This window comes from Crocuta crocuta, unplaced genomic scaffold (assembly GCF_008692635.1).
Source record: "Crocuta crocuta isolate KB4526 unplaced genomic scaffold, BGI_CrCroc_1.0 scaffold77, whole genome shotgun sequence".
NCBI classification, from domain to species: Eukaryota; Metazoa; Chordata; class Mammalia; order Carnivora; family Hyaenidae; genus Crocuta; species Crocuta crocuta.
In genome coordinates, this window is record NW_027532172.1 from 5,887,826 (window position 1) to 5,905,833 (window position 18,008).

Below are 18,008 nucleotides of genomic sequence, written 5' to 3' on the forward strand. Positions count from 1 at the left end.
GTCTGGGGAGGTAGTACACAGAGGCACAGTGGGCCTCAGAAAGGAGGTGCTGGGAGTTTCAGGAAGGTGTGGGGCTGATAAAACTGAACGTCAAGACCCTACTTTCTTGGCACTGGGTATATCCTTCTCCCTGGTGTCTGGTTCTGCAGTTCCAGACCTCCTGCCACACCTCCCAGAAACCCTCGTACACAGAAGTAGCTCTCTTCGGGGCCGCCCTGGCTGCAGCTGCTTAAGAGATGAGACTGGGTGTGGTTGTGGGTAGCAGTGGTGACAAGTAGTTAAGAGGACCCCCCTGCCTAGAACACCTTTCTCACTGGGACCCTAGGCCCCTCATCCTCCTGGGACTTTTTACCATGGAGCCCACCACTGCCAATAGATCAGAGCCTGGCAACTACCTGAGGCCTTGGTATGGCTCCAGGACATGTGACATCACAATGATCAGCCAATTAGCGGCTGCCAGTGGTGCAGGAAATGGACCCAAGGTCTGGCACACCTGTTGCCCAACTTTGGTTTAAGCTGCATGGAGGACAGGGAAAGACCTGTATCACGGGTCAAGTAGTTCTTTGCTTAGGGGATGCTGGGACACTAGGTCAGCACAGACCCCAAAGGAACCTAAGGTTGTATGTGGGGGGGAGGTGTCCACAGGGTGCTAGGTTAGGGGACTGAGGACCAAGCCAAGAAGCTGTGGTGACTTTAGGGTCCGTGAGGTAGGGGCAATGGCAAGAATATTCCTGGACTATGGTGGAAGATCCAGCACAGGTGAGACTTCTGAGGGCTGGAATGGGGGAGGCTGCCTGCCCCTAGTTAAGAACGACAGCAGCACTGTGTACAATTAACAAAAAGATTTGTATTAGAACATTTACACTCAGGGAAGAAAGAGGTATCTGCATCATCAAATGTGGAATGTCGAAGAAATAGTTAAAATAAATAAGACTCCGAACGTGGTTGGGGCTGGCTCAGGCTGGGACTCACAGAGGCCTCTGCACATCAGCTCCAGGCTGCAGGGGCCAACGCCTGGCCATACTGGCCTCCTTCCCGACGCAGCACAGCTGTGCCTGGGACACAGAGAGTCTCTCAGGTGCTGGTGCAGCCAGCAAACTCACTCCCCACTTTCCTCACTTATTTCTGTGACAATGTCTATCAGGCTCTGGAGCCCGAAGATATAGCCAGCATCCTGGCCCTCATGTACCACACTGTCCTCGCCATACAGCCTGCAGGTGGTGTGTGCAAAGTCGATCATGCGCACGTCCACTGAGCTGGTGCCAATGGGCTTGTAGGCATAGGCACCAGCAGACTCGTCAGCTGACTCCTCTGACAGGTCCTCCAAGTCCTCAGCATCTGAGTCCAGGGCCACCTCAGGCCATTCCTTGCCATCATAGATGACCAGTAGAGAGCTTGAGTAGAAGCGGTAGGACTCCTGTCGCTCCAAAATGGCTTTGAGCTCAGCCAGCTTCTTAAGCACAGGGCCCAGGAGCTCACGGCGCAGATACCGACCGTTGTGGAAAAACTGGAAAAGTGCCTCCTTGAAGCCCTGCACTGACAGCTTTCGTCCATGGTACTTGTTCATGAACATAAGCTGCCCGCTCCCTGCCTGGTACACCTGTGGGAAGAAACCAGCAGGTTAGGTGCTGACAGCCATCTCAGAGCCTGGACCCTGGGGAACAGCAGCTAGAGGACGCCCCTGGATCAGATCCTTTAACCTGTTAAGTACACCAGTCACACAAGACACTGCTCTCTCTGATCAACAACCACTCAGGAGGCAGCCCTCTGACCTGGTTCTGTCCTTAGACCCCTGCTTAGCATATTGGTTGGTGGAGAGGGCCTAACTCTCTTGCTTCATTTCCACTCCTGTCCAGAGATTCTGGACTCAGTCAACCAGCTCAGTCCCAGATGGTTCACCCAGGCAATGCATGCTTTTTTTTCTAACCAGAAAATGAGAGGCTCACTTAGTCACACTGGAATCTTGAGAAAACAGCAGGACTATGCTCAGGGTGGAGAGTGGAAGCTACTGGATGCCCTATCCAGCCCATGGTATGCACCAGCACTCCCCTCACCTGCATGCCACACACACGGACACCGATGACCGCAGATGTGCTTTGCTGGCACTTGCGGATCTGGTTGGCTGCCTTCTCCTCTGAAGCATCATCACCATGCTGGCGGGTACCCATCTTGAGGTCCAGGACACAAGGTACCTCATAGCGGGAAGTCAGGTTTTCCAGTAAGATGAATTCTGAGTGGTTAAGGTCAATCCTCCGTCTAAAGAAAAGGTGCTACTGTATGGGGGGCTTTGGCACTCCAGGGCACAATGCCTGCACACAGTGCCTCAGAGAAGCCCAAGTCCACAGAGGGCCCCATCAATCTGCTATCCCCCATGTAGGGAGCCTAAGGCTGACTAGAGGACTAAAATTGAAGAACGGAATTCTTGTCAGGGAACTGGCCCGAGAACTGTCTGGGTCTGGACTCAACACAGACCTGGTCAACACACATACACCACTGCCACAACTCAGCAAAATATGGGAACAGGGTTCCACACCAGACTGTCCTAAGTTACAAAGAGAACATCAATTAAATCCTATAACTTTCTATGTGAACTGGAAATATCTGCATAAACTCATGAAAAATTTTCTCTTTAAAATAAATGTGTTATTTCCCAGCTGTGTGGCACTGAAAAGGTCTAGAAACAATGACCAGATAGTCATGTGAGCACCCCTAGTGCCCAGACCAGTTTTCCTGGGGCAGGGATGGTGAACTATGGCTCCCTACTTGTTGTATGGCCTATGAGCCAGAAATCATTCTTAAATTTTTAAGTTGCCAAAAAAATATATAAAATACCTCATGACACATGGAAAATTAAATGATATGCAAATATTGGTGACCATAAACAGTCTCATTGGGACATAGTCATGCTCATTCACTTACATGATTATCTATGGCTACTTTTAAGCTACCATGGCAGAGCTGTGACAGAGGGTACAGCCTGTAAAGTCACAGACATTTACTATCTGGCCCTCTACTGAGCAGGTTTGTAACTCCTGCCTCAGAGGAATGACTGAATTCACATCTGGAGTAGGAAATATACATGACCCTAGACCATCTTTTCATACCAGAAAGTAAGAGAGTCATCACAGACTACTATGAGCATGTCAGAAGGACTCAAGAGCCTATCTTAAAAGGCAGAACAAAACATGGAAGAATCTGTGCATCAGTAAAGATAAAAACTGCAATGGACTAAACTACATCAAATATGTTTAAATTCATAGATTCATAGGGATGCCTGGGTGGCTCAGTCGGTTAAGTGTCTGCCTTTGGCTCAGGTCATGATCTCGCAGTTTTTGGGTTCAAGCCCCGCATCGGGCTCTGTGCTTTGGAGCCTGTGTCTCCCTCTCTCTCTCTGCCCCTTCCGCTCTAATGCTCTCTCAAAAATAAACAAACATTAATAAATAAATTCATTGATTCATTAATATTGAAAAACTCACTTGCAATTTTTTTTTTTTGGCATTTTGGATGGATGTTGAAAAACTCACCCATTATTCCAAATATTCAGTGAATAAAAATTAAACATTTAATCTGCCTTTTCTATATAAACTATACCTCAGGATAAGCATATAATTGATGAGAAAAAGTTTATCTTTACAGATTCCAGCTAAGAAGGAATGACAAAATTAGAAAACTGCCTAATGAAAAAAATGGATCCAAGGCAACAGCAATACAGGAGAGAAAGACAAATATTGCATTTCCTGATGGCCACTACCGGGAGATTCTAGCCCCTAACTACCCCCAAACTGAACCTGAATCTGACCAAGCCTCTTTAATGGAAACAAAGAGAAAAGAGTAACATGTAAAAGACACACAGGGATGTAATCAGTAAAATCCAGATGGGGGGAAACTTTAGAAGACCTAGTTTCTTTGATAAGAAATTTCCAAGATGAAAAAATAAAAAGGGCATTTTAAAAAGACTTAAACATTTCAACCAGAAACATGTGAACCTCACTTGGCTCCCCATTCAAACCATCAGCAAAAACATATTTATGAGACAATTAGGAATGTGGACACAAACTAGATACTTGATAATAAGGAAGTACTGCCCAGTTTTAAGGAGCTCATGTCTTAAAAATACCCTTATCTTGGGGAGCCTGGGGGGCTCAGTTAAGTGTTGACTCCTGATCTCAGCTCGGGTCATCATCTCAGAGTTGTTGAGTTTGAACCCTGAGCTGACAGTGTGGAGTGTGCTTGGGATCCTCTCTCTTTCTCTCTCTGCCCCTTCTCCACTAGTTCTATTTTTTTTTCTCAAACTTAATTAAAAGAAAATCCTTATCTCTTAAAGACGCATGATGAGGTGTGTGTAGATGCAATGACACAGGAGATACTTCAAAAAGAGCTCAGTTAGGGGAACCTGGGTGGCTAGTCAGTTGAGCATCTGATTCTTGGTTTCAGCTCAGGTCATGATATCATGGTTCGTGGGTTCAAGCACCACACTGGGCTCCATGCTGACAGCACAGGGGCCTGCTTGGGATACTCTCTCCCTCTCTTTCCTCCCTACCTCACTCAAAATAAATAAAAAGAAGGAAGGGAAGGAAGGGCAAAAGAAAGAAGGAAAGAAGGAAAAGAAAGAGTGAGTTCACCTGGGAGATGCTGGGTATAAGAGACAGTCATGGCACAAAACAGACATAAGCAGGTTAATCACTGAAACTGGGTGACTGGTACTTAGAAGTTCAAAGTAGTATTCTATGTTTAACATGTTTAAATTTTTTCCTAGTAAAAAGTTAAAAATAAATAAAACATACTCAATTCTGAAGAACTACCCCTTCAAGATTAAAAAAACAACAACAAAAAAAACAACAACAAAAGAAATAAAGGGCACCTGGGTTTCAGCTCAGGTCATATCTCACAGTCTGTAGGACAGAGTCCCGTGTCAGGCTCCAGGCTGACAGCACAGAGCCTGCTTGGGAATTCTCTCTCTTTGCCCCTTCCCTGCTCCTGCATCCACATGTGCTCACTCTCAAAATAAATAAACTTTAAAAAGTAAATAAAAAAAAAGAAAAAAAAGTAAGTAAATAAAATTAAAAAGAAATCACTGAGTAAAAAAGGTGGGGGTGGGGGTGGGGGAAGTCCCATGCTTTCTTCATGTGCCAGTCTGATGAACCAGGATTGAAAGGTTAGCACCCACCCTAAAAAAAAAGGGGGGGGGCGCGCGTGGGTGGCTCAGTCAGTTGCACGTCTGACTTCGGCTCAGGTCATGATCTCATGATTCGTGGGTTTGAGCCCCGCGTCGGGCTCTGTGCTGACAGCTCAGAGCCTGGAGCCTGCTTCGGATTCTGTGTCTCCCTCTCCCTATGCCCCTCCCCTGCTCACTCTCTGTGTCTCAAAATAAAGACATGAAAAAAAAAAAAAAGAAAAAAAAAGGTTAGCACCCACCCACCACCCCCATTCTCGGCAGGAAGCACTGTCTGGGGACTTCTGTGAGTCTGAAAACACAACCAGCCCCTTGCACTCTAGGCTAAAGCCTCCCTGATATAGGTTGGTCCCTCCATGAGGTGGCTCTCAACTGCCTCCCCACCACCTGTATTCCCAGACCAGTCCTTGTTCCTCAGGGAAGTGATGTTTGCCTATGGTTACCACATAGGGTGCCGTGGCACCACCATGACTAGAAAACAAACCCAACCTCTCTGAGCTCCTAGGATCTCACCTACTCTCCCCTCTCCCCAAGGCAAAGATACCCTGTGAACAAAGGATACTGTATTGGTTCCGATGTTTTGCATTCTCCTTCATTCTCTGTAACTGTTGCTGGTGACACTTCATGCTCCAGGGGTTATAGTGTTTAAGCTGGGAACTGACATTCCCCTTTTTCTCTACGCTGTAGTACAAGACTTCCGATTTCTTTAGCCACTCAAATTCTTCTTCTAACTTATGGCTGTAAGGAGACAAGGAACCAATAAATCACAACATCTTACCAAAATTCAGGGCCAAAGAGGCACGAAAAGGCACATCTTTTGGAGTGATGGGAAGTTTGAGATCTGATGTGGTGGTTTTAGTGTACACATTGAACACTTCAAATAGATACATTTTATTCTAAGTGTATTATACCTCAAGAAAGCTGACTTTGAAAGAATTAAAGGGCCAGCTCACTGTTTTTTTCTATAGCAAGAAGAACAAAAGATGAAGAACAGCCTCTGCTTCCACCACTGTACCCCGCCCCCCCCAAGCAGCCTTCACTGCCCTTTTCTTCTAGGCAGTACTGCCCCCCGGCTTCTGCTACATCCAAGTTTCCCAATTCCAAATGCTGAAGACTGGGAAAAGCTGAACTGAAATCCCATGGGAATAAGCCAACCTACTTAGCCACATTATAAACACTTCAATTTTTATATATTATTTATATTTTTACAAGCTCTGCCAAGGACTGGCTCTTGGAAGGCTCTGTGTAAACGGATCCTACATTTTGGGGATGCCCAACTGACCATTTTGTCTCCCACCCTCAATGAGCAACTGGAGGTAAAGGGACGGCTCCTATCTTGGCCACTGCGACATCCCCAGGATGCAACATAGGGCCTGGCACAGGGCAGCTGCAGGAGCAACGAGTGACTAAAACTCTTACAACTGCCACTGTAGCTGTTTACCCAAAATGGCATGATGTAACCCAGAATCATTAAAAAGAAGATGCCATGTGGGTACCAGCCACTGAGTGACAAGGCACCATCGTTTGAGTCTCTAGCTCCAGGGGACTGGACTATAAGATCCTGTGACACCTCCCCTCCCACAGAGTCTGGGGTTCCCCTCTCAGTTTACACCCACCTTTTCATCTTCTCCTCTTTCCGGTGCTGTCTCACCCAGTCCTTGGGGCTCTTTTCTGTTTCTAGGACATGATGTTTTTTGTTTGTCCACCTCAGGAGCTTACTCTTTGGTTCACAGTCTGAATTGTCTAAACTGTCCACAATTCCGTGGTCCCCTTTTAGTGGATATGCTATTAAACATAAATTCCTGTCTTCATCTTCTTCAAAGCGTACAGATACCACACCTGGAAGGGGGGTGAGGAGCAGAAAGAACTTTTAATTCCACAGATGATGTGTTATAAATAACATGATTGTAACATTTGGTTTTTTCTTACCCTGTTCCTTAGTCTCTATGTTGCCAGAGGCCCCAAACTCATCTGCAAACCTAACAAATATCAAAACAGCTAGAAAAGATAACACCATACAAGACAAGCGATTAGGGAGCAAACATGGCTGAGAGTCTTCCTCTCTGATGCACTCAACAAGGCAAGAGCCAAAGAATTACAAGACACATTTTTCCATCATTGAAAATGTTTATTAAGTTTTATGTAATTCTTCTAATCCTAAAAGAGACGTAAAAACATTTGCTCTTTATATCTTGTGGGAATTTTTGATGCCCTCAACAGAAACTCCCAATAGCCTGAGGCTTGCTTTAAAGCAGAGCCTGAACCCGGGGAACAAAGGTTTGCCCTGAGGGGTAAGAAGGGTCCAAGGTTAAGGGAAGACTGGGCAAGCAAAACAAAATAATAAAGGAGCAAACAAAACAAACCACACAGCACAACAGACACCCTAGCAAAGGCTTCTTGCAGCACCCCCACACGGGTGGGCACCCCAAGCCTTTTGTCCTCAAACATGTTACTTTATTGGTTTTTGCAGTCACAAAAGAACAAAATGAACATAAGGCAAATAGGGTTGGGCTGGGCACAGACGCGTGGTGGCCTCGAAAGCAGCTCTCCCCCTTGAGTCTCTAGAACCTGCCATGTGTAATTAGACAGTCTTTGAGGAGGGGGCTGTCAGGTGGGAGCGTTTCAGCAGGTGCCGATGAGCGCCTTACAACCGACTGGCTGAACACCTTTCCTCCCAGGCCTCTCTGGCCTGGGATCACTCAATTTGCTCAGTCCTTGCTGCCCGCCCGCTTGCTCGCTCGTTTGCTGCAGGGGAATGCGCGCTCAGAGAGATGACACTTCTGAGGTGGTCCCTGTCTCTGGGCGCAGAGGAGCAGAGGAGCCTGGGTAGGGAATTCAGGGGACCACACTTCCCTGTGGCCACGGGGAAAGAACCAGGGGGAAAAAGGGGACAAGGGCGGCCAGCTAACAAGGGGCCTTTGGCTTTGTCCTGGAAAAAACAACAGAGAAGGACCAAGTGAGGGCCTTCAACTCCCCCACCCCCAACCACAACACACATGCATATTCACAGAGTACAGAGAGGCGCCCAGTACATTCTGTCTTCAAAGAGCATGTTTCAACAGTCCCAGAAGAACCTAAGTTGTTCAAGAGTCTTTTGTACAACCAGGCAATGTAAATTTAATTTCCTTAATGGATTCTTTGATTAACAAAATATCCCCCCTTCCCGGGAAAGTCCACACCACTCTGATGGCTGCTGCTGTCCCCCCCAAAATGCATTATAAAAAGAAAGAGAGAGTCACCATATGTGAATCAAAGAGTTGCCATAACATTGCAATTTCGGGGACATTCCGTAATAGCAAAGGGTTTCAGCTAATCAGCACAGGCCTCCCACTCCTGCATTCCATCTGACTCAACCCTGCTCCCAGCCTACCTAATCACCAGGGCTTCTGGTTTCCTGGAGGACAAAAAGCAGGCAGCAAGGATTCTGGGAAAAATCCTCCCAAAGTCTTCCCCCGCTGTCCCCCATGGGGGGGGAGCTATGGGTTACTGTGATCAAGAGACACCTGAACATAAAACACAACTATACTTCCACCAAAAATAAACTCAAAACAAATCCACAAAACAAAACAGAATTGAGCAATCTTACCAGGGCTTGCAAACTGAGGGTGTGAGGTGCTGGGCTGAGGGCCAAGAGGAGGAGAAGGGAAAACACAGAGTGGGGGGGAAGGAGGGTAGGGCTCCTGGGATGGCTGCCCGGCCTTCCGGCTGCGAAGTGCCGCCTTGCATCTCCTTGCCAGCGGAGACCCCTATGGCAGCGGGGGCTCACCTTTGTACTGGGGAGTGAATTTGCGCATCTCGGCTGGGAGAGTCTCGTAGAACTGGTGCTCCCTCGGAACCAGGGGCTTGCATAGGGTCGTCTCATTGAAGCGGAGCACGCATGAGTGCCCCCCGACCTGGTGGACAAAGGGCTCCAGCAGGACGCCCTTGGTGCGGGGCTCCACGTCCATGGCCCTGAAGGCTGGGCTCATCCTCCAGGCGCAGGCAGCAGGAAGAAGGGGGAGGCGGCGGGGTCCAGCGGCCAGCGCGTCCTCCGTCTGTCTTCTGTCCGTGCGTCCGTCTGTCTGGCCTTGGCTCCTCAGTGGCGCGAGCCAGGACGCTCTGCCGGAAGGAAAGAGAAACACTGGCATTGGAAGCGGCCTGGGAACCGCCTTAGAGCCACGAGCCCTCCTCCAGTAGAAAGACAAACAGCCTGAACTCTCGCCGGGCCCCGCCCACCCCGGCTCCGCCTTCTCCCGCAGAAACAAACAGCTAGAGCTCCCGCGGGGCGGGGCCAGATGCCGACGGGCAGGGACTGGCTCCAGGTGTTCCCAAACAGCCGGTGCCCTCCCACCAAGACCGCGGCGTTAGAAGGGCGGGAAAAACGCAAAACCATGATTAGGTAGAGTCCCATTTCAAACCTAATAATTCAGATTAAATCTTATTATTCTCTAATAAGATTAACTTCATGCATACATATTTTTAACACTTTATATTTTAGAGTAGTTTTAGGTCCACAGCAAAAATGAGAGGACGATAACACTGACTGCACACATAACCACCTGCCCCCAGACATGCGTTACCTTCCCCATTATCAATATCTCCCACCAGAGTGGTACATTTGTTACAAATGGTGATGAACCCACACTGACACATCACCATAGTTTACATTAGGGTTCACTCTTAGTCGTTAATTGTATTTTTATAAAATGCAGTTAAAGAGAAAACCTGCTTACTCACCATTTAGTAAGATCTACTCCCCCAAGGTGTCCACCCCGCCCCACCCCAAGGCCAAAGCCAAGCCCCATTAACCTTATTAGCAGTGGAGCTTGGGCCTAGCTTTAATGATTAACGTCTGTATCTAAAAACAACTGATCAAGGCTGGCTAACTCCATTTAAAAAGATACACGGTGTTCTAGGTCACTGACTATTTTTATCATTTCTATCCTGATCTCCAAAAGCTGGGGCACACCTTTAAACCAAAGCTGTGCTCCTAGGGTAATCAGGGCTCTCATCCACTGTTAAGTTCAGGGCCTGATACCTGACTTCGCATCCCTAAACACCCCAGATCTCAACAAAGCAACCTCTATACAACTGTTAACCATTTCAAGCGGTGTCAAGCTAGTTCTGTTTTCTGTCTGATTTACAGACTACACGTTGCTACTAGCACTACTTACAGGGTGTGGGCCACTTCATCATCCATACAGGATTTTTAATGGGAACTCGTCCAGTTACCACTACCCCAGCTGACATACTGGGTGAAAATAGCTCTGTTAAAGATGGGTCCACTCTGTCCTCTAAGGTGAGTAAAGCGCCTATGATATGCTAGGCTCATCACAGGAACTTACCTCATTTGGTCCTGAGAATACTGTCTATGAGGAAGACACTATTATTCTCTCTGTTGCAAACAATGACATTGCTTTGGGGAGGAGAATCTCATCCAGGGCCAGGGACAATAAGCCACAGCTCCCAAATGAACCTCAATCTCTTGGATGCCATCATAGGGCTACCTCTAGTGCCCAGGGTCTCTGGCATTAGTACCTTCAATACAGTACTCCTACAAATATGGGGCATTTAGCTTGTTGTGGGAGTCCCTTCACCATGTTATTTATATTTTCTATTTTTTAAGTTTATTTACTTATTTTGAGAGAGCGAGTGAGCACACATGCAAAAGCAGAGGAGGGGCAGAGAGAGGGAGAGAGAGAGAATCCCAAGCAGGCTTTGCACTGTTAACGAAGAGTTCCACAATAGGACTCAAACTCATGATCTGATCATGACCTGGGCTGAAGTCAAGAGTTCGACATTCAGGCGACTGAGCCACCCAGTCGCCCCGATGTTTTCTATTTATATTTTTATATTTATAAAGTTCTCTTTAAGAGTTTCAACTGGTATCACTCTCTTTTTAGAGAGAACTGGCTGTGGGCCCCAAATGTAAAGAGATGAAAATCACAGGTCCTGATTCCTCTCCTGGCACCACCTTCTCATCATCACAGAAGCCCTCAGGAGGGCAAGTGCTGGGAAGAGTTCTATGACAATCAGTTCAAAGGATGAGTACATTCCAGCCATCCCAGACTCTCTCCAGCAGGTGGAGCTCTGAGACACTTGGTCAGACAAGCCCTTTCTCCAGGTTTACACAGACCAGTTCACACTAACCCACTGAAAAGACCTCTGGAGTAAGAGCAATACCTAAGGAAAGCTACTGTACTGACTCACAGTCAGTCTGCCAGTAAGTACCCAAGCATGAACCAGGTACTATAATTATTAAATTGTCATTGCATAAGATGCTCCTCATGGTCCAGGCTTTAGAAACACAGTCCAAATCTTTCATACAAGTATAAACTGCTTTTGTTGTCAGAGTAATGTTAACATCACTGCAAATCCCTTTCCAACTCAGTCCAAGATTCCTTAAATGTATTCAAGTAAATAGAAAAATCTCTCCAGGCATCTCTTGCCCACTTCCACCTCAATGAAAAATCAAAAATAAAAGCTGGTCCTTTATGGCACTCTCTAGAGTATGGTGCAGGAGTGTGGCTAGAGGCCAAAAAGGCCAGGTAAATGTCACCATCTCCTCCTCCCAGGTCCTCAGTGTATTCATTACCTGCGGGTATGACATGGCACCTTGCCACCCTCCTCCCAGCACCCAACTCTGGCAGTCCATAGGACATTGCTCCCTGGAGAGTGATCATCATCTTGGGTAAAGAAGCAAGAAAAATAAGACTTAACCCTCTCGCCTGAGCCAAGCTGATGACAGAGGAAACTGCCAAATGTGAGGCAGTGTTAGGGAGACAAGTGATTATCCTATAGTGAGGTGAAGCCAGGTCCTAGTCCCATTTTTGCCACTTGATTGCTAAAAGAAAGACTCCAAGTCCCTGGCTCCCTCTGGGTGCCAGTTTTCTGGTTTGTAAAATGGAGAAGACAGGCCTGGAGTAGATCTCTACTCTGTGGGCAGTGTAATGCAATTAGTGAACGAATAGTTTGTTTTAATCAAACATAAAAAAAAACAAGGGCACCTGGGTGGTTCAGTCGGTTAAGGGTCTGACTTCAACTCAGGTCATGATCTCACAGTTCATGAGTTTTAGTCCTGGATCAGACTCTGCAATGAAGTGTGGAGGATGCTTGGGATATTCTCTTTACCCCTCCACCCCCAACTCGTTCCACTCTCTCAAAATAAACTTAAAAATAAACAGCACATAATAATGTTAAGTCCTGTTTTGTGATTCTTTTATTTCAATTATGCTCAATCTCTCAATATGAACCTAAGTATGGCTTCACAGTACTACATATTTCTTACATTTGGAGTGCAGACAAAGAAATGGAGCTTCTGTTCTAGCTTCCCTTATAGGCCCTATCTCTGTGGGAAATTAAAGGATCAAACTTCCCAAGGATTAGAGAGCAGCAGATCAGCTCCCTCCCTAGTGGCCTCAACCAGGCCAGAAGGAAGAATAGTACCCAAAGCACCTGCTTTTTCACCTGCTACTCTTTCTGTTCCAATTGTGGTTTAGGCAGAGGGCTCTTTCAATGTTTTTTAAACATCCAAGGTCTAAGGCCCAGTTTCCCAGGAATCCTAGAGTATTAATGGTTACCGAGATGTCCATGCAATGTGTGGACACTATCTGTACCTAGGGAGAGGGGGGGAAAAACCATAATATACTGCCTTCAGATTTAGCATCTATTTTACTTTCCACATTGCCTCACATTGGCCTATGAACTCCTAGGACAGCACATAGATTTCCTCCACAGTCCACCCCACTAAATCCGTCAAACTGGTTGAAAGATCTACCGGAAACAACACCTTCTAAAATACTGCAAATAAAACAGCTATGACTCATGAAAAGCCCTGAGCTGTTAGCTCACCCATCCAGAATTTAGTTTAATGAGGCAACAAATGGAGTCTGCTGGGGCCACTTATTTGCCTCAAGAAAAGCCCCAGGGTTGGATAGTGATAGGGGTGGTGTGAGGCACATTAGCCTGATGGTGGAAAATCAATCCTCACCATCTACACCTGCTCTTCCTGAACCCCACAGCCACCACTATACAGCGTCTGCACACAACCCATGACTCCCACTGCCAGGGTCAGTCACTGAACTCTTAAATACTGCTGGTAGGAATGGAAAAGGTAATAGCCACTTTAGAAAACAGTTTGTCAGTTTCTTAGAAAAGTTAAACATATTATATGACCCAACAATCCTACGTATGTATATGCCTAAGAGAAATGAAAACAAATGTCCACACAGGCTTATACGTGAATGATCACAGAGGCACTATTTACTATAGCCAAAAGGTGGAAACCCAAACATCCATAAAATGGGTGAATGAATAAACAAACTGTGGTATATCCATATAATGCAATATTACTCAGTAATAAAAGTGAATGTACTGATACATGTAACAACAAAGATTCATCATAAAAGCATCAGAAGTGAAAAAAGCCACTCAGAAAAGACTATATGCTATATGATTCCATTTATACAAAATTCTAGAAAAAGCAGAACTATAGAAAGGAGGTAGGCAGTTGCAGAGGTAGGGGAACAGGATTTACTGCAAAGGGGACCAAGAGAACTTTTAGGGGTAATGACAATGTTTTATGCTATGACTGGGGCAGTAATTGTATGACTGCATAAATTTGTCAAAACTCATCAAATTAGACTTAAATTGATGTATCTAATTGTATATAATTTATACTTCAATAATTTTTCTTACAGTTTTTAATTTACCAAATTTAAAAAAAAATTTTTTAGTGTTTTATTTCTGAGAGAGAGAGAGAGAGAGAGAAACAGCATGAGAAGGGGAGGGTCAGAGAGAGAGGGAGATACAGAATCTAAAACAGGCTCCAGGCTTTGAGCCAGCTGTCAGCGCAGAGCCCGATGAGGGGCTCAAACCCACGAACTGTGAGATCATGACCTGACTGAACCGAAGTCGGATGTTTAACCAACTGAGCCACCCAGGCGCCCCTCAAATTTTCATAAGCATATATTATTTTAATAATCAGAAAAAATTATACTTAAAAGATATTAGCTTTTAAAAATAGTTTCCACACACAAATGCACTGTATGAAATTTATTTTCCCTTCCATTCTAACAGTGGTCATTTGCCTCACACTGAGCATCTTGAGTCACGCCTCCCAAGCTCAGCCTGGGTCACCATCTTGGTCAAAGTAAGGATTCCTCCCTTTTTGTGAAGGCATTCCCAGACGGTACAGACTACAGAGGTAGCCATATTTCCCCTCATAAATCCATGACATCCAATGCTAACCCTAAAGCCATTTGCTCACTGTGAAAGCCTCATTTCTATTAGGGTCTTAATACTGGCAGACTTCTTTTTTAAGTTTATTTATTTGTTTTGAGAGTGTATGCATGCGTGCGCAAGTGGGGGGAGGGACAGAGAGAGAAAATCAACTTGGGGATCGTGACCTGAGCTGAAATCAAGAGTTGGACGTTTAACTGATTCAACCACCCAGGCACTCCTACCAGCAACTACCAGTTGCATGGTTATCTTTTTCAATTCTTATAAAGTCAAAGCAAAAGCATCCTTTACACATAATCAAGCAAAATCGAAGCATAAAGTCCTTAATAAGCCTTTCTTGTAAAACACCCAGAAGGAAAGAAAAATCAGCATCAAGTTGGCTCCTGTTATACTAGCTTCCTTGTTATTTCTCAAACATGCCTGGAATATACCCACCTCAGGGCCTTTGCACTTGCCATTCCCTCTGCTTTGTATACTCCTCCCCCCAGGGTATAGATCCCTTGGCTCACTCTCTTACCTCCTTCAGCTCTTTATGCAAATGTGACTTCTTCAGTGAGGTCTTCCTTAGCTACCCCATCTGAAAGTGCCACACCTCCCTGTCCACACTCCCTGTATACAACCCTGCTTTATTTCTCTTTAGCACTTATCATTATGTAACATACTATATGTTTTCTTATTTGTCTTGTTTATTTTTTGTTATCCCGGAACCTGACCCCACCAAAAAACAAAGGTCCATAAAATCAGATTTCTGACTGCTCCATTCACTGCTGAATCTCCAGAGTCCAGAACACGAACACAGAGTAGGCACTTTACAGGATGTGCCTCAAATCACTACTGCATCATGAACACCTGCCACACACAGACCAACACAGAGAACTCAAAAGGCAACCACTGCCATTATCTAAACCCACACCAATCATACATACTGTATGTACAATTACTAAAATGAGGCATGCAACACACTTTACAAAATGTATTCTGAGCACGGATTGTTATTAATTTTGCTAATTCCCCATCTATCAAGTCTACAATAACTGAGGAGTATAAATGAAGGACTCTGCACCTAACACTCATGTAGGACCTGGTGATGCGGAAACCTTTCATGTAAGCAAAGCTTAACCTCTTAATGTAATGACAGTCAACCTGTTAGAAAATTATCTCTTGTAGAAAATCAGGCAAGAAAAGAATGGTCACTGAAGAATAAACTTTAAAAATGTGGCCTCAAGAAGATTAAAAGTCTATCATATTTTCAAACAAATATACTAACTAGCCATCTAACTAATTCTGGGTTGGTTCAAAGTCAACATCCCAAAGACCCAAGCCTTTTTAGTGTGCAAAGTTATCACTACAAGATGATCACCCCCATCTTTTGCAGGCAAAGCAAAGAATGGCCATGGGTTGGTGCTGAGTCTCACTGTATGTAGGCCTCCTTCAGCAACACTGGTTGGTCTGCTATCCAGCTTTATTTAAATAAGTTGTCTCAGCAAGACAATGCAGAAGGAAAATCATTCCCTGAATGAACTGGACTTCCAGGGAAGCTGAATACCAGATAAGGCACAATCCCTGGTAACAAAATGACTATACAAAAAGGAGTTTTAGCAAAATAAAGCCTGGAAGCAAGAGAAAAGCTGTCAATATTTGCTTTGTGGGAGGCACCAAGGATAGAAGCTGACCAGACTGACCCATCTGGATACAGGGGATCAAACTACCACCAACCTCAGGAAAACTCCCATCGCTGCACCAAAGAGACCAGGCCCCATCAAGACACGTCTTATACCCCACTGTGATCACACTCACTTCCACGTCTAGCAATAAAAGAGTGCATAATGGGGGGCGCCTGGGTGGCTTAGTCGGTTAAGCATCCGACTTTCGCTTAGGTCATGATCTCGCGGTTCGTGGGTTCGAGCCCCGCGTTGGGCTCTGTGCTGGCTGCCAGATCAGAGCTTGGAGCCTGTTTCAGTCTGTGACTCCCTCTCTCTCTGACCCTCCCCTGCTCACGCTGTCTCTCTCTCTCTCTCCTAGAAATAAATAAAAACAAACAAACAAAAAAAATAAATTAAAAAAAGAGTGCATGATGGACTATCAGGATATTATAAAAAGCTTATCAATTTTATGATTTTTAATCAATTTGGGAAAATGCTTACATTATACTCTTTTATTTTTTTTTTAAATGTTTTATTTCTAAGAGAGAGAGACAGCGTGAGCAGGGGAGGGTCAGAGAGAGAGGGAGTCACAGACTGAAACAGGCTCCAGGCTCCGAGCTGGCAGTCAGCACAGAGCCCGACGCGGGGCCTGAACCCACGAACCGCGAGACCATGACCTAAGCGAAAGTCAGACGCTTAACCGACTAAGCCACCCAGGTGCCCCACGTTATACTCTTTTAAATGAAAGATATAAAAAATTGTATAATCTGTATTTTCTCCACTAGGTCCAAAGAATTGGAGGAAAAGACTGTCAAAAAGTACCAGCTATGCTACTGAATCATACACTAAAAGTGTATACATTTTATGTAAAGTATATTTTACCACATACACACAAAAACTAAAAAAGTACTGGCTACTCACAGAGGTCATGGCTGTCCCACCCACTTCCAAGGCCTTATAGTCACTGCATTAAAAATGCTGTATATACGCCTTGGGACACCTGGGTAGCTCAGTCAGCTGAACATTCAACTCTTGATTCTGGTACAGGTCATGATCTCATAGTTTATGAGTTCCACTTCCACACTGGACTCTGCACTGACAGCACAAAAGCCTGCTTGAGATTCTCTCTCCTCTCTCTGCCCCTCCCCTGCTCTCAGTCTCTCAAAATAAATAAATAAACGTTAAAAAAAATAGCAACTTTATTTTTTAACATTTATTTATAATTTTATTTTTTTAACATTTGTTTATTTTTGAGAGAGACAGACAGACAAATAGACAGCACAAGTTGGGGAGGGGCAGAGAGAGAGGGAGAGAGGGAGAATCCCCAGCAGGCTCCACACTCAGTACAGACCCGACACAAGACTCGAACTCACAAAACTGTAAGATCATGACCTGAGCCGAAACCAAGAGTTAGAGGTTTAACAGACTGAACCACCCAGGTGCTCCTACAAAAGTGGAAACTTAAAAAAAAAAAAGAAAAGTTGAATGCCTCCAAGTCTCCCAGCTCAGGTGCAAATAAAACCTGATACAGGCTTCCCAAATTTGACAACAATCCTAGAAATTTAGATGACATAGGATAAGTTGTGAAGCTGAAAGAAACTGTTCTAAGTTGTCAATTTTATTTCCATGTTTTTTTTTATTGTTCTAGGCTGTCAATAAGAGAAAGCAGATGAGCATCAACCTAGGGGAGTAACTGTGTGCCCTTTCTATAGAAACATAATAACACTGCTGTCACAAAAGAGGCAGCCAAAACACTGCCCCAAAATGTAGGGGAGGGAAATACTGCAGTTACAAATATTCACTTTCTTACCTACTTGTTTTCACAACTGTAAATTCTTAAAGATGGGAGTTATAATTATTTATTTATATAAATAAATTATATATATTTATATTATATTACACAAACTGATGACAGCACAATACCTGGATCTGCCCTGTACCAAGTAGTAAGATTGTTATTCCCTTCTCTTCAG

General features: G+C 45.0%; 1 protein-coding gene across 2 annotated transcripts in view; it reads right to left on the minus strand.

Annotated features, from left to right (window-relative positions):
• Positions 1-827: 827 nt before the first annotated feature.
• Positions 828-18,008, minus strand: part of IP6K2 (inositol hexakisphosphate kinase 2) — a 30,324-nt gene continuing 13,143 nt past the window's right edge. For both annotated transcript variants that reach the window (XM_077776975.1, XM_077776974.1), the window contains 5 exons: positions 8,940-9,271; positions 6,790-7,012; positions 5,736-5,911; positions 2,055-2,230; positions 828-1,600 (listed from right to left, as the gene is read on the minus strand). In XM_077776975.1, the coding sequence (XP_077633101.1) occupies positions 1,100-1,600; positions 2,055-2,230; positions 5,736-5,911; positions 6,790-7,012; positions 8,940-9,141 (1,278 nt within the window). In that variant the 5' untranslated portion in view covers positions 9,142-9,271 and the 3' untranslated portion in view covers positions 828-1,099. The remainder of the gene's footprint in view (positions 1,601-2,054; positions 2,231-5,735; positions 5,912-6,789; positions 7,013-8,939; positions 9,272-18,008) is intronic.